Source organism: Stigmatopora nigra, chromosome 7, assembly GCF_051989575.1.
Source record: "Stigmatopora nigra isolate UIUO_SnigA chromosome 7, RoL_Snig_1.1, whole genome shotgun sequence".
Lineage (NCBI taxonomy): Eukaryota > Metazoa > Chordata > Actinopteri > Syngnathiformes > Syngnathidae > Stigmatopora > Stigmatopora nigra.
Window position 1 is genome coordinate 5,637,441 of NC_135514.1, and position 27,464 is coordinate 5,664,904.

At 36.6% G+C, this 27,464-nt stretch overlaps 1 protein-coding gene across 9 annotated transcripts in view; it reads left to right on the top strand.

Moving 5' to 3' along the window:
- vps13b (vacuolar protein sorting 13 homolog B) overlaps window positions 1-27,464 on the top strand; it is a 197,146-nt gene that overhangs the window by 17,123 nt on the left and 152,559 nt on the right. For all 9 annotated transcript variants that reach the window (XR_013326843.1, XM_077720537.1, XM_077720539.1 and 6 more), the window contains 9 exons: window positions 1,961-2,056; window positions 3,373-3,495; window positions 4,078-4,215; window positions 5,446-5,533; window positions 6,510-6,695; window positions 7,639-7,808; window positions 9,083-9,277; window positions 13,952-14,076; window positions 19,780-19,964. Coding sequence is in view for 8 of the 9 variants with exons in the window: in XM_077720537.1 (XP_077576663.1) it covers window positions 1,961-2,056; window positions 3,373-3,495; window positions 4,078-4,215; window positions 5,446-5,533; window positions 6,510-6,695; window positions 7,639-7,808; window positions 9,083-9,277; window positions 13,952-14,076; window positions 19,780-19,964 (1,306 nt within the window). In the remaining variant the exon portion in view is untranslated. The remainder of the gene's footprint in view (window positions 1-1,960; window positions 2,057-3,372; window positions 3,496-4,077; window positions 4,216-5,445; window positions 5,534-6,509; window positions 6,696-7,638; window positions 7,809-9,082; window positions 9,278-13,951; window positions 14,077-19,779; window positions 19,965-27,464) is intronic.

Here is a 27,464-nt window from a genome sequence, read left to right on the forward strand (position 1 = left end):
CGCTCGCAGTCACATCACTGCCAAGTCGGAATCAAACCCAGACTGCCCGCACTGAAATCAGATGGAAGAACAAACCACTTTATCATTGGGTGGTTCAATACATTTCACTGCTTTCCAAATGCTCGCAAATAGCCTAACTCTCTTACTTACACCTTGGAGCGTTGTAAGCAGATACAAAATGTAATTATTTTGAGCACATCAATCATTCACAAAATGCAGAAAAACTACTTTCATGAAGCAGTATCGTGTAAACTGAATCTTTTCTGAGGTGTAAACACTTGATCCACACAATTAAAATTGGTTATCGTAGTAAATGTATTTAGACATTATTTTTTTTATACAGTTACAGGAAATAGCTAAAATAAATGTACACATTGTTTTTATTATCTTTTTAAAGAGATAGATAAGAGATGGATATGCTGTATTTATTTATTTTACCACAGTAAATGATGATATAACACTGTCATGGTGAATGGAAGGATTTTAGTCATTTTGGTGTTACATCCCCTCCACTTCAGCACAGATTGTTTGTCTAGTCATTCCATTTGTGCAACCACACCTAGAGTGTATGGTCATTTTTAGTGTTAGTCTTAAGAACAGCTTGGTCCCCAGGAAGTTTAAATCCCCTTCGTCTATGTGTGCGGTTCAGGCGAGCGTAGGGAAACCGCTAACTGCCGTCTCGGGTCTCTTTAATGTTTTAAACATTCTCTGTGGAATGATGACTGTTCAGAAACAGATCCCAAACTTTAATCCATCCAGTTAAGTCAAAATAGTTGGAATTCATCTCTGTTAACCCAAAGGTTCAAGCTCTCAGATCATATTACTACTTACTATGTGCTTGTGTGTTTTCTCAGTAAAGACAAAGGACGGTGCTCTTTAAGTTGGTCCATTCCTGTATTATTTAATTGATTCTAATAATAAATTAATTTCAGGATTTATAGAATAGTTGCATACAGCTAAAAACATGTTTTTTTTTGGTTATGTTTTTAACAATGAAAGCTCTCTAGCTTTATTTGGTCAAAGAAATTGGCTCTGCACATAAATTACTTTTACAGACGCGATTTAGCTTTCCCCCTTTCACCTCAACTTGCTTGCCAATCTTTCGTTTGTTCTTGTTCTCCTTTGGCGTTTGGTTCCCAAGATGGGATACTTGCAAGGGAAAAAACTGAATTATTTAATGTGTATTTTTTTATTTTTATTGGATGACAATTAAAGAATCTGATCTTTAATGATGCACCAGACTACATTTTGAAAATAACTTAAAATGCCATAAAGGTGCAGTAGAAAGATTTTTTCTTTTTTGATGTTTACATTTTAATGAATCACTTCGCAAGTAACTCATGTTCTGTGTCCCCCCCCCCCCAAATAATTCTGTGCTCACTGTTATCAGGCAGTCAAATATGTCTTAATTGAGGTATTTCAACTCTTTCTATAAATTTGCACCCAGGAATTTGCAAGGTAGTCCTAATGTGATTAATTGAAAGAGGGAGAGGAAGCCAGTATGTGCAAATCGGCTCCATTGGTAAGGATAATAAGGCACAGCTGCTTCTTTCGCTGCATTCAAGTTCAATGGATAGAGGCCTACTTTGCACCCACACTTGTTACACAGGTCAAATTCTAAAGCGTTCTTGCACCTTTTTTAGGTAACTTTGACATCTCACATCATTCCCTGTTCAGATTTCACATAGAGTAAATGCTTTGCAGAATTATTCCTGTTTTATACGACTTTAGGGTATTTTTGTGAGGGGGAGGGCTATAGCAAGGCTTGATTGTCTGGCAACCAAATCATGGTGTACCCGCCTCTAACCAAAGTCAGTTGGCGATTCTCTGTGACCCATGTGAAGCTAATGGGTACAAATAATAAATAAAACTAATATTCATTTTTATTTAAGAGCATATTCAAGCCTGCTTATTGTTGTAAAAAAATATATTTTGACAATGACTTCTCTATAATGTTCAGGTGACAGAATCTCAGGCAGAGAGTAGCTACTACAGCCCTCAGAAAGTGAAATCAAGAGATGTATTGGGGCTGGAACAAGAGGGAATCACTCTTGAGGTAGGAATCATCTATATTTATATTGCAATTACCCCCACCTCTACATCCCCGATAAAAGAAAAGAAATTGTTTTTTTGCTTGGCCTCTGTCTTTTCATTTGTTTAAGTATCTAGTATTACTTATATTTCATTTTAAATTGCCTAAATATTTACATTGGAATTGACTGTAGTCCCATACCTAAGTATGTTTGTTTGCCCTCCCTCGCTACTTATATCTGGCCGGTTATGAGGACAGTGAAATCCACGCCTGTTTGATCATTTCTGCATATCCTCCTTGATGTAGATATTCATTTTTCCTCTGATTACCTTGTTTGAATAGAAATGTGTTTTCGATGTTAAACCTTTCTACCAGATGTAATAATTCCACAAGATTTCCAAAGACAATTGTTGTAATTTATGATTTGGCAGGAATATAGAAAGAGTACTCTCTGAAGTCTTAACCTTTTTGGAGCTACTGAACCCCGCTAGTTTCACACCTACTTGTTTAGAACCACACGGACAGTTGGTGTGCTATAAAAAAAATTCTCTTTTGAAAAATTGGTTGGATGAGAAATGAAAATTTCTATTATACGCATAGCAAAGCAAACCTTGGGATACGAATATATGTACAGGTATAATACAGATGAAGTTCAGCACTTCAAATCAATCAAGCAAAACAGACAGAAATGAAATGAGAAGCAATTCGGCCGTTCAATTCAATCAAGCCGAACCGTCAGTAGTATACCAAAACAAAGTAGCACACAATATCAGTTTGAGTAATATGTAGAAATAGAATTCTCTTTCATGGGCATCCTGAAAAGTGAAAGAAAACATGAATATTCTAGAGCAAGGGTGTCAGACTTGGGTTGGTTCGCGGGCCGCTTTAACGTCAACTTGATTTCACTTGGGCCGGACCATTTTAGATATAATATTTATATATATATATATATATATTTTTTTTTTATAAATGGATTAAAAGAACTGGATTAAAAGCCCTGAATATTCCGTTTTTTTTAGTTATAAAACAATGTTTGTTTTAGCCTTTTTTAAATATATTTTTAGATTTTACAAAATAATTTTGGAACGAAAATGATGCGGTGGGCCAGATTTGGGCCTGGGGCCGCCACTTTGACAGGTGTTGTAGAGAGACCGAAGGTTAAAATGAAGTTTACTTACCAAAAACCAAAAGCGCAGCACCCAGAGAATTAGCTCAATCCCATTGGAAACAATAACCACCAACACAAATTTCCCAAATCAACAAAGCAGCACCAACACTATATAAGTATATGCGAGTAAATACAGTAACTATTTTTTCCATTTGATTTTTATCTTTTTCAGGTCCTAATGAATGGTGAGCCCTTCTTTAACTGTCAGATTGGCTTTGTGGGCTGTCGGGCTCTTTGTCTGAAAGGCATCATGGGAGTGCAGGATTTTGAAGGAAATATGAACCGATCTGAAGAGGTAATACACATTTAAAAATACTTTGTATATCTTTCCAATCTAATGGACAATTCTACAGTTTTGGTGTGGCAACCCCTGAGGTCATAAGATGAAAGTCCACCACCACAGTTTATTATTGAAGAAACTACAGCAAAAATACAAATAAATCTTGATCACTTTAACAAATGGGAACCTGTAAAACAATGTTTTGCTTAGATATTTTTCTCATTTGTGGTTCACTTATGTTATGGATGTCAACATCTCAATTTTCAATATCTAATATCTTTTTGATATCCAACATTGACTAATATGCACTGCCAAATGGGATTCGGATTGGACAATACAATGTTTAAATTCACAGGTTTTAATGAGAGTTTAGAACGATTTGTGATTAGAAACTGATTTGCAGCACATTTAAAAATGTACTTGTCATTGTTTATTGGGGTGAAATGAATGGAAAAAAATTGAATAAAAAAACAAAAACAAAAAGACACCAAGAGTATTAAAAAGACCAGATCATAAATTTATTTCTTACTTAGCCTTTGTTATTTTATTTGTATATCGTTTTGTATGTGTGTTCATTTAACCTTTGTTGTGCTTCAGGATGCAGTCTTTTTCAGCTGCGGTGACAGCCTAAGCAGCAAAGGAATGACTTACCTTACAAATTCTCTCTTTGACTACCGCAGTCCTGAGAACAATGGCGTCAGGGCTGAGTTCATCCTGGATGCTGTCACTCATAAGGTATATTGCAGGATCTTGCTAACTTTCATTCATGGCATTGACTCCCTACTTTTCTGACCAAATTATATTTTCTTATCAGCAAAGCAATCTTAAAACAAGTTTTAACCTACCAGCCTGATTGCTCCGAAATAGGATAATTTTCCTCCTCTTGAACTAGTAACTACCACACTATGTATTGTCTGACAACTCAAAGCTCTTCATCAACCATCACAGCTCAAGTGTTGACTTTGTTCACTAATGCTCATGACCATCAGTAGAGCATTTGTTTGGATATCCATTCATCCATCTATTCACACTCGAGAGTCAAAGAGTCAAAGGTTTTCGTGTTCATTAGCAGTTTTGAAACCGTCCAATAGCTTTGATCCACAAGTTTGGCAGAGCTATTTGAGGCCCCTTATAAATATTACTTATTAACCTGCTTTTCTGATAAGACGCCATTGAAATCTCAGTTTGAGATTTTGGTCCAGGGTTAAGTTGTTTTTTGTGCTCCCAAATGTGGTATGCTTGTGCTCATCACGTTTCATTTTCTCATTTACTTTTTGACTGAGGATGAGAAATCTATTGTATAGAGAGAGCTAGAGTGTGAACTGATGGGAGTGTAGTCGTATATATTGCTGTCTATCACCCAGACAGTGTTCGTTTATGTTGTGTGATGAATCAGTTAAGATCAGGTTAAGATTTTAGGTTTAGCGTGGACACATCTGTGTATTTTAGATTATTTCTTGATTAGAAATTGATTCATGAACAACATCGTACCTTTTGTTGAAAAAGTGAAAAAATCTAAAATAAAAAAATATTGGATACATTCTTGATCCTAAAGGTGGAAAGAAAATTATGCTTTATTTGAATTTTTATATTTCAAATTATTCAATTCAGAAGATTTATGTCACTTTCCATTATACCGAGTTTTTTCTCTTTTTCCAGCACATCAATTCATATGTTTTGATCTGGTTATGTAGCTAGTCTGGAATTTGCTACACTTAAAAAAAAAGCCCCAAAAAATTGTGAATATGACTTTCAGGCCCAGTTTTTGCATATTGCAAATTAATAAATGTTGGTTTATAAGCATAAAAATCAATTAGATTTTGCTCTAGGTAAACCACTAATGTAAGTCTTTTAATCTTAATTTAGAACCCCTTTTTCTCCTATCCCAGATGACCCCAGTCATTGCCACTTAAGTTTATACTCCCCTCACTGCCATGTTTATTTAACCCTTCTTTTGTTTGACAGGGCACCTACACGGAGATAGCAGGCATGCAGCGCTTTGGTGCTTTCCACTTGGATTACCTCTATACAATGGAGTACAGCAGCAGCGAAGGTATTGTCTTCAGTCATTCTTCCCCACAGAGAATGTTTGCCAACCTTCCCACCTTTTCCCTTTTTCATTATCCTTGTCATGTTCTCCTTTTCTCTGAGTTGCCTAGCCTTTTTTTTCCATCTGTCTTGTGCTTTCTATTGCATTCTCCTTCATCTTTCTATTTCTTCCTTTCCCTCTTTTCCATCAAACACACCCCCTGGAGACTTAAATAAAGAGATTGACTTGTTTGAGTCACAGCCACCTGGTCCTTGACCCTTCCTGTCCTCTTTCTCACCTCCAACCTACCTGGAGGGCAGCTGTCACAAAAGTGTTTAGTCTGCTGACATATATTTGAGTTTCATTCACCCCGGTGCTTGTTGAAACACTGTTTCTTCCAACCTCTTACCTGTAAGGCCCTTGAGAGAGTGAATAGAACAGTCTTACCTAATTAGTTGTCACTCTTTTTGGTAAGTGCTGAAAGTTGGAATAGCTTCCTCATTCTTGAACCAAAGCATTCAAAGTTCATGTGTACGATCTATGGTTTCTATTCTAAATTTAAAAATTAAAACCATACCAACTGTAATTGCCTTAATGGTTTTGTTAAAATGACAGTAACTTTAAATGCCGTTTTGATCTTTATTATTGGCAAGCCATTATCAAATCAATGTTTTTTTTTGTGCCCTAGAAATGAAATAAAAAAAACTTTTTTGGTCAGATCTGTTCAGTTTTGACGTTTGGTTTAATACCCGTTTTTTCTTTCAGCATAAATTACTGCAATATCAGCATTTTGACTAACATCAGTGCCTAATTGATTTTAGCAGTTGTATCTGCAAATGTAATACCTGTTTTTAACATTGGGGTTAAAGTCAGCCATGTAGTACTGGAATTTGTTCTTCTGCTTTCCTACTGCATATTGACACAATTTGAATTTGTCAAATTTAATGATTGGTGTGACAAGACTAAATTTTTTTCATGTGAATGATGTTTCTCTTAAAAGATTCTCAAGACCTCTCTCCTGTTAAGACTGAAGAGGTTCTGCCATCTATTGAAGAAGCATCCATTAAGAGACTTGTAGTTGGACCTTTAGACATCAAGTTGCACAGTAGTGCTGTTCATCGTATACTCAAAATGGTCACTTGTGCCATGGACCACGAATACGAGCCTTACTGTAAACCACAGCAAGGTAAGATTTCATTTTATACGATTCATATAAAACCCTGGACAGTTCAAATCACATGGTTCATTTTACTCCCTGCAATTTCTTCATGTATCCAATGTCTTTACAACATTGTCACATTTCACCGTGTCTTTCGACATCAAAGTATTGACCATTTAGCTGCGAGTGTAAACCTTGGAATCCGGACAACTTCAACCCTGGTATGTTGGGAAATCATAAGGACTGTCGTCTATATGTAATAGCAAAAGCAAAAATTATTATTCTTATTATACTGAAATTATTAGTATTATCATCTGAATTAGATAATGCTATCAAGACTTAAAATGAGCAAAATTATTTTTTCCAAGTTTTTGCCAGTAATATCTGATATCTGAATATTTTTAACTGATCTTTTAAAGTCAACAATATCAACTTCATGAAGGGAGTTGTTGAATTGAATAATCGATATAACAGCGGCAAGTTGTGAATTTCATACATAGTGCTTCAGCAGTTCTGCGTCTGTATCAAGCCAACCCTCAATAACTATTTCATGGCTATAAAAAATTTACCGGAGCAAAAGCTGCAACACATAGAGAAGAAAACATCCTCATTAACCTCATACAATTGCATTAAGGATATACGTAGCTACATTTTAGTAACGTGATTTTACTCACCAGGAATCATTTTTATTTGTACACAAAATCCATCCATCCTTTTTTTCGACAAGAAGATTTCAACTACTCTGCCATACATATCCATGCGCTTCAATTATTCTCCGAAATGAAGGTTCCTGCTTGATGTAATGAAGCTGCGAATGTTGAAGCTACAAAGTGGTGTAGGGTCACAGTACTCCTACCTTTTTGAGAGGCTATGTGTACATATGTTAAAGAATAATTTCTTACTTTATTCTAATATTATCTTTGTGGATTCAAATACACATTTGTGTGTGGATGATTTATCATGTCTGCAGAAATAGTGGAGGACAGTTGCGGTCTCGTCACTCCAGAAGAGATATCTCGATTAGAGGAATTTATCCCCACAAGACTCACTTGCCTGACACTCCTCCAAGTCTCAATCACAGTTTCTATTGCTGAATTCAACCTTCTTCACATGCTAGTGCCTGTCATTATTGGAGGCAAGGTGAGTGCAAATCATATACAAAACCTTTTTTATATTTGGGACCTAAACAACAACTGCTGTGAGGTCCCTATTTTATTTTTGTATTTTTTGAAGGCCTGAACATGCTTGACAACTCATCAAAATTTAGATGCATATCCGGTCTTCTTATAAATGGACATTTCGAAGTTTTTAGACAGGCAAGCCGTATAGTGAGATTGTCAAGCAGAACCTAACGCTACTACGACAATTTCTAAATTAAATAACTAGATAATGTGTTTCCGCTTTCCAGGATTTTGCAACTTGGATAGTGTTTTATTAATTTGCCTATTATAGGGTTTCGTAACATGAAAATTCTGTATGTAGAAGCATACGTAAGTAGAGGTACCACTGTTTTTACATAGGCAAAGGATGATGAAGGTCGTCAAAACTACCCACAGAGCAGCTCCTTCAACCGGAATCAATTAAAAAAAAAAAATTCTTTAAATGTGCCTAAATGTATGCACCTTAATTATTTTCTTTAAATGATGACACACCTATTGACCTAACTCCAAACTTTTGTTCACCTCTCAAATGTCACAGTTTTTCAGACATTTTATATATTTATCTGAAATTGCTGGCCATACAAACTATAATTTATAAAGGAACATCTTGAAAAATATGTATTTCTATTACTGAAGTTAAAGTGCAGATTTAAACACGTTCACCTAGTGGGTTGAACCAGAAGGTTATGGACTAATACATTAAAAAAGAACACAATCTTTTAATGTTATAGGCTCAAAGTTATATCATGGAACCGTCATGAAAATGTTTATCTCGAATACCACAAACCCTTGCCACCAATGACTGCCTGAAGGCTTAACATCCCTGCATACTGTGGTGAGGAAAAAAAAACTAAAAAAAAAAATATACTGGCTCTGAAGCTGAGGTGGAGTGTCACTATTTTAGTACCGGTGCACTGTGCAATCCTGCTGGGTACAGTGGAATTTAGATGAGAACATGCTGAGTTCATATCCAAGTTCTGTAGTGACTTAACCCATTTTTTCCTCATCAATTATCTGCCCCCACACTTGCGGCAACTAGGTTTTTACAGTTTTCTTAAACTAAACTATGTTTAAAAACAAGATAGCAGCTTCATTCCATCCACCCCTTTGGCTCTACTGCTACATCTCTTTTATATTCAAATTTGTAACTTTGGCTACAATTAGACAACAGAAGAAAACTGGTCAATCAATATTTGCATTGTGGATACTCATTTTATTATTGTACTTATCCCCACACATTTTTAATTCTCCTAGGCTAAACCTGGACTGCTCAACATTTCAGCATTCCAGCCATTACGCCCGCTACCATGTGTAAAGTTCCAGGTCGAGCGGGTGAATGTTGAACACTCTGTGCCGATGTATGCCCCAGAGTTGGTCAGCGCCGTTAGTGGTCTCAATCTGCCTCCTGACAATCTTCTACATCACTGCTATGCACATTTTTACCTCAAGGTGTGTCTATCTAATTATTTTTGAATACTATGTGTATGTGTATAAATGCACACACACACACACACACACACACACACACACACACACACACACACACACACACACACACACACACACACACACACACACACACACACACACACACACACACACACACACACAAAATGTGTATATATTTATATATTACAGATTTCTTCAGTGTCTAGTCAAGGAACTGAATAGTTGTAACACTTGCAATTCAAGCCTGTTATTTTTCAAATGACCCTTTATTGACCTTGATGACCTTTTTCCACCTGGTCATAAAAATCTTAGCCCTGCAAGTTTCCTGATGAGTACCAGCCCTGCTCTGGACGCTTTCAGGCACTCAATGGGATGCTTAAGACTGCTATTACTGGCACTATGACCTTCCGGTGTTATGGTGTCAGTTTTAGTGTTGAATTAGTCAGTTTGGCTTTTAACTTCAATGACATGTTTGTTTTATATTGTCAAGTATCGCTGAATGTGATCCAAACTCTGCTATTATTATCCAGGATTATGTTGCCAATTAATTGAATCTATTTTGCAGCCAAGATTATCTGTATTTGGTTCAATAACAGCAGTATGCATCATGGATGTGGAGAGTGTCAAAAACTGAAATTTACACATTTCTTTTGAAATGTCATGATAGTCTGAGAACTTGATCAACGACAATCATTAATGGTTTGCACTGAATGAGTCGTACATCAACTAATTTGCAGCTCTCAGTTTTTTTCCATTTGCACATTCAAATTTTCTTTAGAATTTCTGATAATTCTCAGTTCATTTTCAACTCAAAGCCACAGGTTTTGTGTCCATGTATGTGAGTCACAAATCTCCACATAAAAGGTTTGTCGTCATCTCTTCCCTTTTTTTCTAACAGAGCAGAGAGACTTAACGGTTAAGGTATACTGAAGTTTCATGAACACGTGTAGAAATATACAATTATTGAAAATGCAGAACTACTAATTTAGTTCATCCACAAAATTGCAATTTTATGTGTTTTTTTTTTTTTAACATTAAGATCTTAATGAAGAAACACTTTTAAACAACCCATTCCAAAAGATGATCTTTCTTAAATTTTACATGTTTTGTCACATTCATAGATGTGTGTTCTGTGATATTGATCAATTATTTGGGCAAATGTGGATAATCAAACGCTTTGGAATGATAACAGGTGCATTCATGCTGATTGGCAATGCTCTCCTGCAGTTTGGAAGCATTTTTAAGGCAGGATGTTTGTTGTATGGCATGCTGTTACTCCTTATCATGGGGTCACTCAAGAGTTAACAACCAACTGGTAAATTGACAAGGATCCTTCTAATCAACCAGTCAACAGACATTTCTGCATTCAGGCAGTCAAATGGGGCTTCTGTGTTTTGAGAGTAGGATTATGACTTAGTAGAGGTCAGTGTAACTTAAACTCAACCATTTTAGGAAGTGTCTTGAAATGAATATATAACACTGTGGAGATTGGTTATCAAAGTTGAGGTGTCTCTCTTGATTCTATTTGTAAGCCGTCATCCCACCCCCACTTTTGTCAAAAATAAGTTAAAATCACCTTTGGAGGGTAGACTCAGGCATAATCAATCATTCTTAAGAATTGGCATTTCCAAAATTGTTCTCCAGATTGAAAAGAAAAAAACATAAACTAAGATATGTTCATCAACATTTGCAATTAACTAATCCTGAAAAAACAATTAGTTGAGTGAAATTTCTTATGATTCCATTGAAAAATCATTCAACTTAGTACAATTTTTTTTAGACAATTTAGACCGTTATGAAATCATTGTAGAGGTTTGAATTTTAAATAATGGCTTGAACACCTCTGCATTATTTTTAATATTCCTTATTTTCCTCACCATAAAGCGCAACTAAAAGACTTTAATATTCTCAAAATAAAAATGCGCCGTATAATTTGGTGCACATTACTATATATCGATCAACATTGGTTAATCGTTGCGTGAAATTCCTATTAGCACCACAATCACAACCTACTGCTACCACTTCTACTGTGTTTTATAATCCGATGCGCTTTATATTTGAAACAGGTTTTAAGATTGAAGGTGCACTAAATCATCCAGTGAGCCTTATCGTGCAGAAATTTCTGTAGTCATTCAAAACAAGATATCTTTTGCTGTTAAATGACACACACTCTCTTTCCCTGAGTATTTTATTTAAAATAAGACAAATTTTCTATTTATTGGATGTTTTGATGGGGTAAGCAAAAAGACGTGTTTTACATTCAACAGCAATGATGAAATGAATTAACGCTTAGCTCCACTTTTGATGGCCACAATGGTAAAAGAAAAAACATTTATTTTTTTGTTTTGTCTGATATGAAAAATACATTCAGCTTTTGGATGCCAAAATAACCACAAGAATCAAGTCAGATCTCTTGCAAAAATTAAAAAATACATTTTAACAATTGGTTTTTGGTCTTTAGCCTAATAACTAATTCAACTTAATCACCAAAGTACTTTTTCTCGTTGAACACTGATGTCACATAAAACCACAATCAGTACGAATTTTTTTGTCACTTGTTTTATTTTCTTGTGTTCCTCATTTGTGTGGTGTACGGCATCTTGTCCTTGCCTCGCGTAATTACCCAGGTGTGTTCACCTGGGTATCATTAGTGGCAGTCATTTATTTTCTCGGGTTGTGTCATGTGCGACAAGGTCACTCTTGTGAGATACGGAAGATTATCTTTTTAATCTCAATAAAGGTTAAATTTTGTAGGACTTATAACTTTTGGTTACCATACCTCCCAGAGGCCTAGATATCTTTAGCCACTGTCAATACAATTTTTGCTGCAAATCCACCGCCCAGATCTGGCCCTGTTAGTCTTGCAGTGTTAAATCTTGTGATGCCTGAACATAAAACAAGCCAAACAATTGTTATCTAGCATTGTGGAGCCAGACTTTTCTTCCTGTTTGGCCAAAGATCAAACTTGCACTTGTAAACTGTGAATCCATGATGACTATGATTTATTATTCATTTCTGCATGTAAATGTAGTTAATTCCTTTTTACAAATGTCTTTTCTCATGGTGCTTGGCTAGTGCTAACATATCTATGTGTTTGGCAGTATTACCTACTCAGGCTTCAAAACTCTTTTGGGGATGTTGGAAACATGAATTCTCTTACAGTTCTTTATCTTTTCGGGATTAGTTCCTTCTGTCTAAGCAGAAAGCATATTGACTTTGGAGGATATTTGACACAATATAATCGTAACAGAAAACAGCACGTTCCTTTTGCTGTGTGCCAATTTCAAACTTACAGATCAAAGTCATAAATTACTTTGAAATCAGTTTTAGAGGATATCCATCCCAGAATGTTCAAAGTGTCCCTATGTTCCTTGAGCAACAAAATATTTTAAGTACATTTTTTGTAAACATTCTAACACTGCAGGTGCTGTATACTACGAACATGGAAAAACATCATCTATACACATATCATGATGATTGCCCTCAGAGGGATGATTAACAACTATACAGTGGTACTTCTACTTGCAAAACTAAGTGGTTCCAGAACTTATTTCGTAACTTGGAATTTTTGCACGTGGAGCAGTACTTTATGTAAATTCTCTAATTCACTCCACTGTCCTCAAAAAAAAAAAAAAAAACTACCAACTAAAACCTTGCAAAATGACCTGTTTCACACATCTAAACATCTTCAAATGATGAATTCAAAACAACTTAACATTAAATAGAACTGCAAAAGCTTCGGAGGGAGTCCACAGAATCGTGCAGGGGGTGGGCTGTGCTGTCCATGATGGACATAATCCTGGGCAGCATCCTTAGCTCTCCCACTTCCTCCACAGAATTCAAAGGACAGCCCAGAACAGAGCTGGGCCTTCTGATCAGTCACTAAAGACATTATACAACCCAATCATGTTGATAAGTCGTTTGTGTTTTTTCAGCGAAAGCATGCCGAATATTGCCAAGATTTTCCAAGAAGACCTCACCTATTGCTGAGTGAACATACTGTGTTATACGAAGAGACGCAATAGAATCAAGATACCTTAGCTCTGAATTAAGTGTGGTTGTAGGGTTGCAGTCATTCTAATTAAGACCAAACCACTGAACACAAGTGTCTTCTCAGCTGCCACGTGGCTGTCACGAGGAAAAGTGTTGTCTTGAGTTTTTGAGCTCAGAGAAGAGATTAGAACATTTTTGGAGCACGAGCGAAAGTATGAAGTTGAAAGAAAATTTAGTGATGAGAACTTTCTGTTGAAACTGGCCTACATGAGTGACATAGTTGGAAAGCTCAATGAACTAAATCTACGGTTTCACGGGAAAGATCAACACCTTTTCCAGGTTACTGACAAGATCCGCTCTTTTCCTCAAAACCTTGCTTCTTTCTAGTGGGGCATGACAGAAAATGATTGAGAAGCACTGAATTAGAATAATTTGTTCCAGAATTTTTAGTATTAACACTCAAACCAGCGTTCGGCAACAGAAATTGTTGAAAGCCATATTAACCTCATTGGACAAAATAAAATACATATAATTTTGAAGTGTATGTATGTATATGTGTCCTGGAGGTTGCATCACTTGTCCGGGTAAACTCCGGAAAATCCGTAGAAGTTGGCAGCTCTGGTGTATGTTAATGTGTATGGGCTCAAGCACATCTGCTGATAACTTTGTCCTTTTCTTTAGGTCTTTGGGTTCCAGGCAGGTCTTACATGCCAAGACAGTACAGGCGGATTCTCGCCCCTCATCCCCATTATTCCTTCCTTTAGCACAGCAATTTATGGGAAGATGATCCAGATGCCTTCTTTTTGGTGAGTACCTGTTATGAATTATTGACTTTTAAAAGGGATATTTGGTAAAAAATGGTAGGTTATATTATTCTATTTTATTAAGAGTATATATATTATATATATTATTAAGAGTGTTGTAAATCTCTGTTCTCAACATGAACCATGTATAGCTGCTTGTTTGATCTACACAAGTGCCTTTTTGGCCTGCCTACATCACATAGTGGATTCAGGTGGGAAACGGATGTTATTTTTCCGTTTAAAAAAAAATATATATAGAAACCCTTACATATCATACCGTGTTGGATTTCTTTGTAGGATCTAAGACCAGCCCTTAGAAATAACACTGACAACCTCCATAGACATAGTGCTCTTGTGTAATATTTAGGGTTTTTAAAACATACCTTTGCTTCGGTTTGACCTTTTCTCTCTTTTGAGGTATTCCTTGCTTCCTCATCTCTATCCAACTATCATCAAAATATACTAATAATTAGTTCTAATTGACAGTGTGGTGTAGGAATGAGTAGCAGTTTTGAGAGGAACCTAGTTTTGAATTGAATACTTTTATCGTCAATATACAACAAGCCTAATGAGACTCAGTGGTGGGCCGTAGGGGTCTTCAAGGCCTTCTCTGCTGGCCTAAGAAATATCTGAATCATATATTATATTTTGTCCATCAATACTTATGAAATAATTCCAAATAGTCTGTTAGCTTCCTTTTATTGCTTTTCCCCCTGGTTGCACTGCTTCCAGATGTGTGTTTTCATATTGAAGCATATAACCAAACACATTCCAGCTATTATTTGTTGCCAGGGTCAGAAATCTGCCCCAAAGCCTTCACAATCAGTTCTGCGGGCTCTGCTGCATTAAACAAGCGTCGATAAGAATGTTGCTTTAACCAATCAGATTTCGAGTTGGCCACAATGCCTTGTCGCAAGCACAGGGATACGTCATTGACTTCTCGCTGGCATAGGTATTCGTCGTCACTTTCAACAACTTTGATTGGCTGGTGATAGAGTAGGCAGGCCAAAGCTACCAAACTGTATCTGGAGCGAGCTGCACTAGCAAATATATTGTTGTGTTGATTTAAAGATGTTTTCAAGACTGACTTTTCAAAAGAAAAAAGCTGAATATCATTAAGAAAGGTCGGACACCTCCAAAGCAAGCAAATCTGTCACAACCGGCAACGAACATTTTCAGCACTTAATCAAATAAAAACGTATGCCAGAAATACTCCAGGACAGGCTCGACTTTCAGCATTAGCTTCAATGGCGATAGAAAAGGAGGAGGAAATAAGGGAGGATGGATATTCTGTACAGTTAAAAAGGATTTTTGGTGAGTAAAATATGGCTATATTCCTAAAATACATTTTAATTGTATGAGGTTATTATTGATTATTTTTTGTGTTGTTGGATTGAAGGCGTCGCTAGAAAATTAAAGGACCGTCGCTGATGAGACTTAAAGCTCCACCATAAAGTGCATACACAAAAAAGTAGTCATAAAAACCCCAAAAAATAAGTAGGATGATAAAAATTGTCTAAAGTGGTTAGCAGCCAGGGCTTGGGAAAAAAATGTGCAAAAAAAATGATTTTCTCGCTATGTAAATCCATTTTAATTTTGACCGCAAAATTTAATTATTTTGATTTTAGCTATAAGTGCAAATATTGAAAATTATTGCAAAATATTTCAACTCCCACTATTAAATCTTTTGCACATAGCACCTTTACAACAGAAAATTGTTGTTTAACTCACTAAGTTTAAAAAGTATTTTTGTGATAAACTTGCTTTGTTTAAACTAGCTCTGATTGTGTCTGAACAGTGGTGAAGGTTAGTTTGATGTCTTTTTGCTAAGAACAAGATGATATATCTTTGAGTGTAAATGGGCCAGTAGAATGACAAATGTCTGATTGGCATTATAAACCATTTCACCATTAGATTGGCATACACTTGCAATATCTGAGCTCTCGAACTATACCCTGCTCAGTTTCAAATGTTCTGACTGTAAAGGCCCTATTCCCAGATGAGATCATTGCTATAAATAGTAGGAATGGTTGAGGGATGTGATACTAAGAATGTGTGTTAGAAGTAACACATGCATTGATCTATGCAAGATCTGCAACCCTCACACTATTGCCTTGAAATATGAAGGGCCACCTTGAAGCATCAGCATCTGGAGGCCAACGAAGCAACAAACCCACAGCATCTACGTTTGGTTGGTCACTTTACAGACTATAATTCAGACCCACGACAGCTTTTATGTGGCTCTTTTAACAACCTCTATTTCTTGCTCAGCTATTTCAGACAGAATAATTTCTGAGACCATGTGGCAATACAGGTGCATGTTACATAGCCACAAAAATTGATTACGCCTGGTAATGATTAAGAACAGTTTGGATATCTAACTGTTGTTACAGCTCATTGTCAATAGTTTTATTCAGTTTTTTTAAACACAACTTTAAGGATTATTTTATGTGAACTTGGAGTCTATTACTATGTCTGGACCTGTGGTCTAGACTCTAGATTAGCTCATGGTAGTGATTTATGAAGGCTGCTTCAGGCATCTGAGGCATGAGCCATGGGGGGTGATTATAATGCCTCATTACTTCTGTTCATAGTTGGTCAAGGCAAACAGCTCCTGGTCTACATCTCCAAATAACCACAACCAAGAAAGGGTTTACAAATGCTTCACTGATTTAAGTCATGTTTAGAAAACGTACCGCAAATGTGAAAGATCACAATGAACCTTGTTCACCTATAAATGCACAAATGTATGTTTGCAAAATCGCACTCAGATTCATAACATGCATACCGTCCAATCTTCCTTGTACAAATATTCCAATTACTGCTTAGAGAGCCAAATTATGCCAAGTTTGCCTAACTGTGTTTTTGTTGGAATTATTACTAAATCATAAACGTGAATAATAGTAAAATTGGTAGTGTGTTATACCAGGATGATATATATATATATATATATATATATATATATATATATATATATATATATATATATATATATATATATATATATATATATATATATATATATATATATATATATATATATATATATATAGATATAGATATAGATATAGATATAGATATATATATATAGATATAGATATATATATATATATATATATATATATATATATATATATATATATATATATATATATATATATATATATATATATATATATATATATAGATGGATAGAAACAGATTTAATTTGATAGATAGAAACGGAATTGATTTAAATCTGTTGATAGAAACAAAAGTAATTTCATTAACCAAAGTGAAAATAGAGTTTCTCATCTCATAAAGTTTTTCAAACCTTTATGTGTGACCGAAACTTAAGAAATTTAAGTAAGAGATAGAATAGAGCAGAGAATATCCCCATCATTGACAGCGGAAAACGAAAAGAGCAGAAACTCACATCAGAAAGTCTCTTTCTACCTGAGGGTATCCAAACTGCTGCCATAAGCACACATTGACAGCTGAATGTGGAGACAAAACTGGCAGAATCTTGTGGTCCCATACATGGCTAGTTTGTCTGGGAAACTCAGGAGAATATTCTCCAAACATAAAATGTATGCATCTTGAAACCACAGACACACTTGGGTTAAAGGAGTTCAATCCAAATACAAAATCTAAGCAAACTCATCAGTATTGTTCATGCAGTCAACTTTAGTATAGTATAAGGTAGAGTGTCGTGACATCTGCATTTGATGCAACTAAGGAGTTGTTTCATAATGGTATATATTCACTAGATGTACTGTTCAGAAGACTTGCCGATTAAGCACAAGAACAGTGCTCAATTCAACCTTAACATAATTTTGATGAAGTTTTCTTTAACTGAAATCAACCAAAATCTGAACTGAAATCTACATTCATGATCTTTCATGTATTATATACCAAGGCCAAAACACAATTGTGTCAAAATTAAGAGCGAGATTTGATTATTTTTTTTATATGACTTATTCCCGAACACGATTAGTGCCTGAATCTATCATTCGTGGAACTGATGTATGCGGGAAGAAAAAAAAACAGTGGGAAATGGGGAAGGGTAGATGGATTAACAACGCTGAATGGATTATCACTGTGGTGTGCATTTGACTCTCCTCCTCATAGTTCCTCAAACTCAAGTCTCTTCATTTTTTGGTGCTTCATAGGTCATATTTCCCTCACCTGGCCCAGAATAATACTAAACAAAATCCCACTGCTCTATTTTTCATTTCACTTTGACATGACTTCAACTACTGTGAATACAACTTAAAAGTAACAACATATCTTTCTCAGCTAGACATGTTAGTCAATATCAGGAAGCTATATATGCAGTTAATAACATTTACACATAGCCCACCACCCTAGCAAAGCCTCTTGATATGACGTTCTTTAACGCCTGATGAACCACGTCAATGCCATTTTCTCGCCTTGAAATCTGCAGCTGTCTGCACAACTTGATTAAAACATTTTTTTTAGTAATCCCTGTGTAATGAAGCTCTCTCCTGAGAATCTGTGTGTGCATGTGTGTTAGGTCAAGGGTGCTCCAGATGGTGTGTGTTGAGAGGCGTGGAGAGTTATGGGAGAAAGGAGGAGTGAGTTCATTCTTTACTTTCTTAGTTTTAGTATTTCAAGACCAAGGACTGAGAAATGCGCACATAGAAAATGTTTGACACTGACAAATAATAAAACATTTCAAAAGTGACCAGAAATCTAGCCATGACATTATCTTAGTTCCCCACTCACTCAATTAAAAAGTGGTTGTAAATTCTTAGGTTTGCTGGCTGGATATCTTGATTTCCTCCGGCAGATGTGAAATAGCTCACTGTATTTGATTGAAAGGATTTTACAAAGCAGTCAACAGAATTTATAGATATACCATATTTTCTCGCATATTAGCCCCCTCCCCGTCCGTATAAGCTGTTATTTTAAAATTGTTGAATTTTACAATTTCCCTTGTATAAGACGCCTGCTGATTCATCTTCATGGTTTTAATAGGGAGTACAAATGTGTTATTTTGAAGGGAAAATCTTAAGAAAAAACATTGCATGTGTTATTTCTGAGATACTGTATGAATCAAAAGGACCGTGTGCTGGGTTGCACATTCCGAAAGGGTGTCGCCTGCACGTAGACAAATTCAAAAAGGAAGTCACATGAGCAGTACAACCAAGAAGTGTGTCTGTAGTGTTCTACTTTTCACCAAGTCTCTCGGTGCAATAATAGCATGAGATACACATTACGCAGGTATCCAGGCTATTTTAATGGTCGACCGCAAGACCTTCGATCAGCCTTGATTACTATTGGGATGTGCTGACATGGTAAACACTACAAACACGTGTACCAAAGCTACTCGTGTCTGGCCCTTCAGGGCTCGTTTGATCCGTATGCCCCCTTAGAAAGTCACATTATACCGCACATCTTTTTAGGACTAAATACTATACTCTACGCCTGCTGGTGTAGTAGATCACTCACCTGACGTCTGTGCGGGCAGGAGCGGGCTTGTTTCCCGCTGGTGGCTGTATGATTGTGTCTGGAAATGGTCGCTTGTCTCTCTGTGTGTCCTATGGCCGAATGGAGACCAGTCTATGGGTTGGGTTCAGGTTCAGGCTCAAGATCTTATCTCTAGTTTGGTGGCAAATGGGCAACATTTACTAAGCTTGTCTTGCTAAACACTTGATTTTGGCCTCCACATCCTAATCTTCCAATATTCTAATTACCTTGCAGGAGTAAAAGGTCTTCTGTCCTGACAACAGAGTGTATTTTGGAGCTTCCTCATTTCACTTTGCAGGCCACAAGAGCCCAAACACATCTGCTGCAAGCAATCTGGCAAAGTTGGACTCATGGAATGTTGAACGGGACACCCTTGCCCCTCAGTGAAAGCCTTATCAATGAGGTTTATAAAGATCAAGGTAAATAAAATACATTTTTTTGGCCTTCATCAACAACCATGTTAATATTGTTTTATACCTGGTGCAAAGATTTACAGAATATATCACTGCATGTTTCAAAACAACACAACTGATGAATCAATTACCTGAACACTTTGAAAAGGTAGGACCGGGCCCCAAGTAGAAACCAAGGTCTTCTTCACCTTTTACAGTGTGCACATTTTAAAACTTTTTAACAACCCAAACATTTCTATTGTGGCACAAAACTAACATCAAATTAAGATGTCAGGGAACTACAGCAGTGGACTTGTGGGACGGGCAGCTCATAATTGAAATTAAATTGTCCTTAAAGCTTTAGGTAAAGCGAAAGTAAACAGCAGACTTTGGTGATATGTTGGCGTTCCATCATTCATGATCACAGAAGCATTAAAATGTTCCTATATATAGTAGTGATCAAAAATGTAATGTGTATAATAAATTATTGTGAAATAAGTCACAATTTTATTCAAAAATGTACTTCAAGTTTTTGCAGTTAGGGCCAAAGAGTTGGAAGTAATGGCAGAGACATTGTTAAATTAACGACATGGTTAAAAAACCTTTCACATTATCTGGCATTTGAATCCTTTATTTCAGTTTTGTGGCTTGTTAGAATCAAATTAAAACAGTAGCAGTTCTCAACCATGGTCACATCTGGAGGGTTCGGGGTTTTCCAACTGATTTGGATTACGTTGTTTGGTAAGCCGCCGGTCTCTGGCTGCCAAACCAGCAAAGCTACCTTTTTACATATACTGTTGTGTGGCTGCCAAAATGTATGAAGCTGGTCTCCTGTGGAGTAAAGTCAAATATTCCTCTCCTCTCACTCTACCTTCACTTGGAACACAGTTTGAATAGTTACAAGGGGAAACATTTTAACATCTGGACATGCAGTTACAGGTTAGAAAAAAAGGTGGTAGGGGTGCTTGCATTTAAGACTTGAGAGTCAGAGAAATGTTGAGAATTGATGTTTTCCATACGTTTGGAGTTTCAAATGAAAGTGGAATTTGTTAATTTTGTTGTTTCTGTAAACCATGCCACTTTGTGGGCTATCGACAAAGAGTCAACAAAAAAACAATATTTAAGAGGTAAAGTGCTTATATTCAGTAATGTGGGTTACAATTTTGGTTCTGTTCTTAATTGAGCACAAGAAGTAGTTACTTGGTATACATCTTTGTCCTTCGAGCCCTACATGCTGATTAGACTTGTATCATGATATTGCATGATCATACAGTTTGGTGCAGTTCTTGAGGGCAGCTGGATGAAACTTCAAGTCATAGATATAAAGTAATCTTTTGAGAATTTTTTGATATTTTTATTCATTTCATTTGGGCATTATTGTTTACAATAGTCTGCCCTGTGCTATGTTAAATTTATGTACATTCATTTTCTGTACTGGTTATTCTCACAAGGGATGCTGGAGCCTATTCCAGCTGACATCGGGGACCAGACCGGTGGGGTCGGGGGGACTCCCTGAACAGGTGGCCAGCCAATCGCAGGGCACCAGGAGACAAACAACCATTCACGCTCACACTCACACGCATGGGCAATTTAAAGTGTCCAATCAGCCTACCATGCATATCTTTGGAATGTGGGAGGAAACCGGAGTACCTAGAGACAACCACCCCTCGCGACCCTAGCGAGGATAAAGCGGTTCAGAAAATGAGATGAGAAAAGTTTTTATATGGTATACACAATTTGAAATGATCAAAAAACATAAATACGGGATAAACCTATCAGTTCACAGGTATGATACTAGTTCAGCATTTCCGGGAAAGATTAACTTTCTTTGCACATTGCAATGAACCCACTGATATGGCCCACCACAGACGTAATGAAGATCACCTTGAATAGCGGTATTTTTTTCCGCAAAAAAATCCCACTAAAGCACTTAAAATATCCTCTCAGCTGGTGTGTCATTTTAATGACAAAATAGTGAGCAGCTCTCAGTGCGTTAAAAACCATACTGATGAAAACACATTGTTGTGCCACAACTGCCATATCAGTCGACTAATGAATTTGGAGGGAAAAACAGAAACATCAATATCCTTCCTGAGTTGTTCCACCACATCCACAGGCATTCCTCCACATTGCCTGGTACCATTGCAGGCGAGTTGGACTCTTTTAATGGTGTCTACAATTGCTGTTTTACTTTTAAAATAATCAAAATGGCTATTCACTGCCTCAAAAAAGGCTTCCTTCACAATCTTGCCGTCTTTAAAGAGCTTGTTATTTTTGGCAAGGACATGATTCACCCGATAGGAAGCAATACATAGTTACGGCCTTACCCTGGGTCTTCGGCTTGGTGAAGATTGACTGCCCTGCTCCAAGCTGTGTTTACAAATCCCTTACCAATTGGTGTGAGCATTCTATTACAACTTAGGCCGACATTATTTTTTTGTTTCATAAAATATTTCATGTCATATTTGACACATTCACGTAACAAGATGATTTTATTCAACGATACACTTTCTCAGCCGTGACAGCTGTTCTTATTTAGCAGATAGGTGCGGATGTCTGGGAATAAGGGTTATAGGAACTCTGGATGGATGTATTTTTGGAGCTGTGACATAACCTCAGAAAGACAGTTCGGGAATAGAGTGAGTTAGAGGTAAGATAATGACACACAGCATGTGATGAATAATTGAGGAAAATGTGTAATAATAAAGTTTAATTGGTAAATGAGTAGAGAAAGATGGTTGTTAAAATTTTGAAAGTGTGGCGTGGGCTATCAGCACATCTGATGATCGGTTGACTTGCTTTGGGTATGGCATCCCACTTATTTTATTTAAAAGATTTTCAAGCTTCATGGAGTTATTTTTAAATAGGCCGTTTTTGTTCACTTTTAGGTGATCTATCATTTTACCATTTGTACCAATGTACCAACAAAATCCACCTCACTCGAGTCTTTTTGGAGAGGTTTTATTAGTTGCTTAGGGTGAAATATTTTCCTGCCACACCTAGTGTTGTTTTGAACGGTAGCAAGGAATCAGGAGGAGAAGGAAGAAAGATTTGGCTTCTCATTCACTCACAATCTTGTTTGTTACATTAAAAACACGTTGTGTCAGCATTGAAGAAATAATAAATAAATCTTGGATGGAACTTGAAACAGATCCTGTCAATGTAGACTTCAATGGGCCACATACGGCCTTGTTCTTTTGCCTGGCAGATCGTGATGATGTTTTAAGTCAGTCCAGACACAGGCCTTCGTCGTTTCTTTTGTCATACTGCGTCTCTGTTCTTTTTTTATGTCATTCACTTCAGTCGAGTTTGTGTATGAAACCAGGAAAATTAATTCAAGGCAGGAGTTTTTGAGCTGTATTTTCCAATAATCATTCAAAGGATTGGTCTTTTCCTTTTTATGAGATCAAAGCAAAATATAACCCATTTGTTCATCCTTAAAATAACATCTCTGGTCAACTTTCACCAAGCAACCAAAGTGAGTCTGAATAACACTCATATTTTGCAATCTTCTGCTTGAACATTAAATATGACAATAAAGTAAAGATTGATAAAAGGGGTGATAATAATCTGGTGTGGTGTAAACATTGTGGGTCCTCTTAACTGTTGTAAATATATTTCATTGGAATTTGAAAGGTGATTTTTGGAAGTCCATTCAATCGACTGTCACTTCAATACACCACCATTATTATCAGTATCAAACCAAAGGTTCTCTCATTACAAATGCTAAGGCAGGATTCCAATAGGACTGTTCTGACTTATTTATCTTCCTACGGGGTCCTGTAACATTGCACACGTTGCTCCCATAACCTCACTTTCACTGTCTCCCGAGCTCCATGCCAAGACCCATTAGTTTTGACCAAATGGCTTTCACAAGAAGCCGTAATTGAGTCAATTTGGTGGTGAACAAAATCATGGTTTCGATTTAGTGAGTAACCAGAAAAGTAAGCAGCACCTAAAAGGGGGGCATATTATTAAAAATAAGATATTCTGCCACCACTAACACTAACCCACCTTTTTATCCCTCATCTCCACGTCTTAGTTTCATAGGTGGTTAAGTTCCGTTTTTCGCTTTTTATATTTCCGCCGTTGTTGCTCAGTTTTAGGATGGCAAATCCAGCTGCCCATATTTGCCCTCAAAGTGCTTTGTGTTTTCTACCCCCTGGCCTCAATCTGTGTGTTTATGTATTTCTTGCACCTGCCCTCATTTGACAAATAACGGCACCACACACATTCACTTCTACCGGTGACACGCAGAAACACTCACACGTGTGGTTACAATATTCACACACTAATGCATTGCACACATATACCACAGTTCATGGCAACAAAACCATTTGTTTTTTTCTTCCTGGGTCCCCCACTTTTTTATAGTCCTAACAGCTGGACAAAACATTATTAAGAGCCCTCCAGTGCGACTATACCACCCGAGCAGGTGCACTGTGCCCTTTAGAACATCGATGCGGGAATGGGGATATTGCAATACCACACTGTTACCAGATTGTTGTCTTATTTGTGTATTTATAAACATATTTGTTGTCATTGAATGATACCATTTAATGTGAGAAAATCTAAAGTATAAAAAAACACACCGCTTCTAGCTTCTCTATTAATGTGTATGCACTAATAATTTTTGCAAATTATTACATTTCCAAGGGTGGTCAGTGGTCTAGCACCCTCAAGATTTGTGATATACCCATTATTTGCTTATGAGAGATGGTAAAGTAAACATAAAGTAAGTTTTATTAGATAGAGGCTCTCATACATTGATAAAAATGGCCAGAAACCTAAATTTAAACCAAATATGTAACGTGTGCCATTTAACACTGATGTTCTTTTGTACTTTATGTACTCAACGCCAGTGGCTTGTTGTTTTTCCATGTCCACCTGACTTTGACATGAATAAAAACACATCTATAAAACACATACTCAACAATTGGAGATATATTATAGTACCCTAATAGCGAGGATTGTCATTAGTAAAATAACTTTGATACCATATATTATATATTTTATTACCAAACAGGATTTCTTATGAACCTGAAGTTACTCTTTATCAAATTAATGTAGAATGTGAGGAAAAAACTTGAATATGCAAGTAAGAGGATGGTTACATATATGAAACCTCTAAATTGCTGCTCGGTCGAAGCGTGGTCTTTAAAAAGACGGCATGCATTATTAATGATTAGTTTGTGCAAATTCTGTTAACACGGACCATTTTAAGACAGGAAACATCCAACACGCGTGGGAGTTTTGGTAGAAAAATCCCAATATTAGTTCACCTGCATTTGCTCAGAATGGAGTAAAAGATAGTCAAAAGAAAACTGGCAGGAAATCAAAATAAGAGGGGGTTATTTTGACCAGTCAGTCCTATCAAACAGATAATGCAAAAATGTTTATAATGCACATCGACATTTTTAGCATCTTGGAAGAATGTGCATTTGATGTTTGAATCCTCCTCTTTTCTCTCAACAGGTGGCCTGGTTAGTAACTCCTTAAGTTATCACAGTGCTGTAAAGATCCATGATAAACCCCCACCCCCTCCCTATTACTCTACTTCTTTGAAATTGTATTGCAACATAAAAATAACATACTCTTTTTACATCACAGCTGCCCAAGTCTGTGATTGCAAAATAATTCAATCAGTATTAAGCTGATTTGTATCGAGTGAAATTAATTTTATTCATTTTCATTCTTTTTTTTTTGCTTTATCTTTACAAGGGTCGCGGGGGAGCCCATCCCAGCTGACTTTCGGGTACGAGGCGGGGGTCACCCTGAATCGGTGGCCAGCCGATCGCAGGGCACAAGGAGACAGACAACCATTCACGCTCACACTCATAACTAGGGGCAATTTAGATTGTCCATCCAGCCTACCATGATTGTCTTTGGAATGTAGGAGGAAAAACCCACTCAGGCCCATGGAGAACATGCTAACTCCACGCAGGTGGACCGACCTAGATTTGAATCCAGGACCCCAGAACTGTGAGGCCGATGTGCTAACCACTCATCCGCCGGGCCGTCTGTATTTCTTCTAAAGTTTTATAATTTTTTATATACAAATAATATTCTAATGAGTAGTATAATAATATTAATTCAATAATTATTATTAAAATTCAAATTATCTCACAAAACCATTGCTAGGTAGAGCATAAATACTTGTTTTTTTATTGCACTGTGAAAGATTTTGAGTTTGTGAATGGTGTGCGAGGCAGCACAAAAAGAAAAAAAAACAAAAAAAGCCCAACATGCTGCTTCGGACATCAATCCAAGTCTCAGTTGTTCTCTGTCAAGTTTTAAAATGTAGTATTAGTTTTTTTCACTCACAACTATATAATCTGTATATGCAATGAGCGGGGAAAATGCTATGAAATTGGAATGCCTCTTTTGTTGTACTCATTTCAACATTAATTTTCTTCCAATCAGCTAGTTTAAAATGCTTACTAGCCAGCTATTCTGTTTTAGCCTCCTTCACCATATAGAGAAGTAGCAGCTCCATGTAACGGCAGCGTAACATTCCTGGCCTTAAACAACAGGGTAAAAGTGGCTAATGATGGCTTGAAATCTGGAACCCATCAAATATGTTTCTTCCCTTGAAATGTTCTGCCAGGCCTTTGCTACAAGAGCCTTCATTGCTTGTTTGAAGGACTTTCTTCACGGGGTCTGTGCTTCTCTATGCGAAAATGTGCGATCAACATATTGTCACGAGCAATTAGGAGGATGTTAAACTTAACCCTATCAATATGTTTCATAAATATTTTGCTCCCCAACGAAGAGGTATCATTATCAAAGCAGTCAATATTTTTTTTGTTTTCAAGTCACACTAATACTACTTTTTTACAGGCATTACATTACATGTGGTGTGCCATTCAATGACCCAACCTGACTACACCACGTGAATGGTTGTACACCATGTGGTTTGGGCAGTTCTATTTAAAGAGTGACTGCGGCTTTGACTGCATTTCAACATTTGAATCGAATGTGCATGGCATTCTAATATAGCAGAATAACAGCTAATCTGCAAATAATCTTAAACACACAAAAAATATTTTAATGTGTCTTTAACAAAATCACAAACCATTTGGCAGGTGCTCAATATTGTGCTGTTAAGGGATTGATTGATGCTGACAATTATTTCTTGGTGCAAACAAAATTCCTTTTGGGTTTAGTTGATTGTGTTTTGCGTGTATGGAAATTACTTTAGGTCTAATTTTGGGGAAAAAATTGATAAACATACCTCCCCATATGAATAAAAATGCATTAATACGAAACAAACTACTCGGTTAAGTTCACAAATTAGTACGTCATTCTAGGATTACAGCTTCATGTTTCTGTCACAGCTCAGGTTTTTGGTTCACCTCAGTTCTGGTTTTAAGTATTTGCCTGTTCACAAGCTCGCAAAAGGAAGGGGTCAAGAACAATTAAAGGGCAATCAAGTGTTTAATGAAACCACAGCAAAAGCATTTAAACCTGTCCAATTTCACTTCATAAGTTCACTGTTTTCTGCCTTTCCTTGTTCTTCCCTCCCTC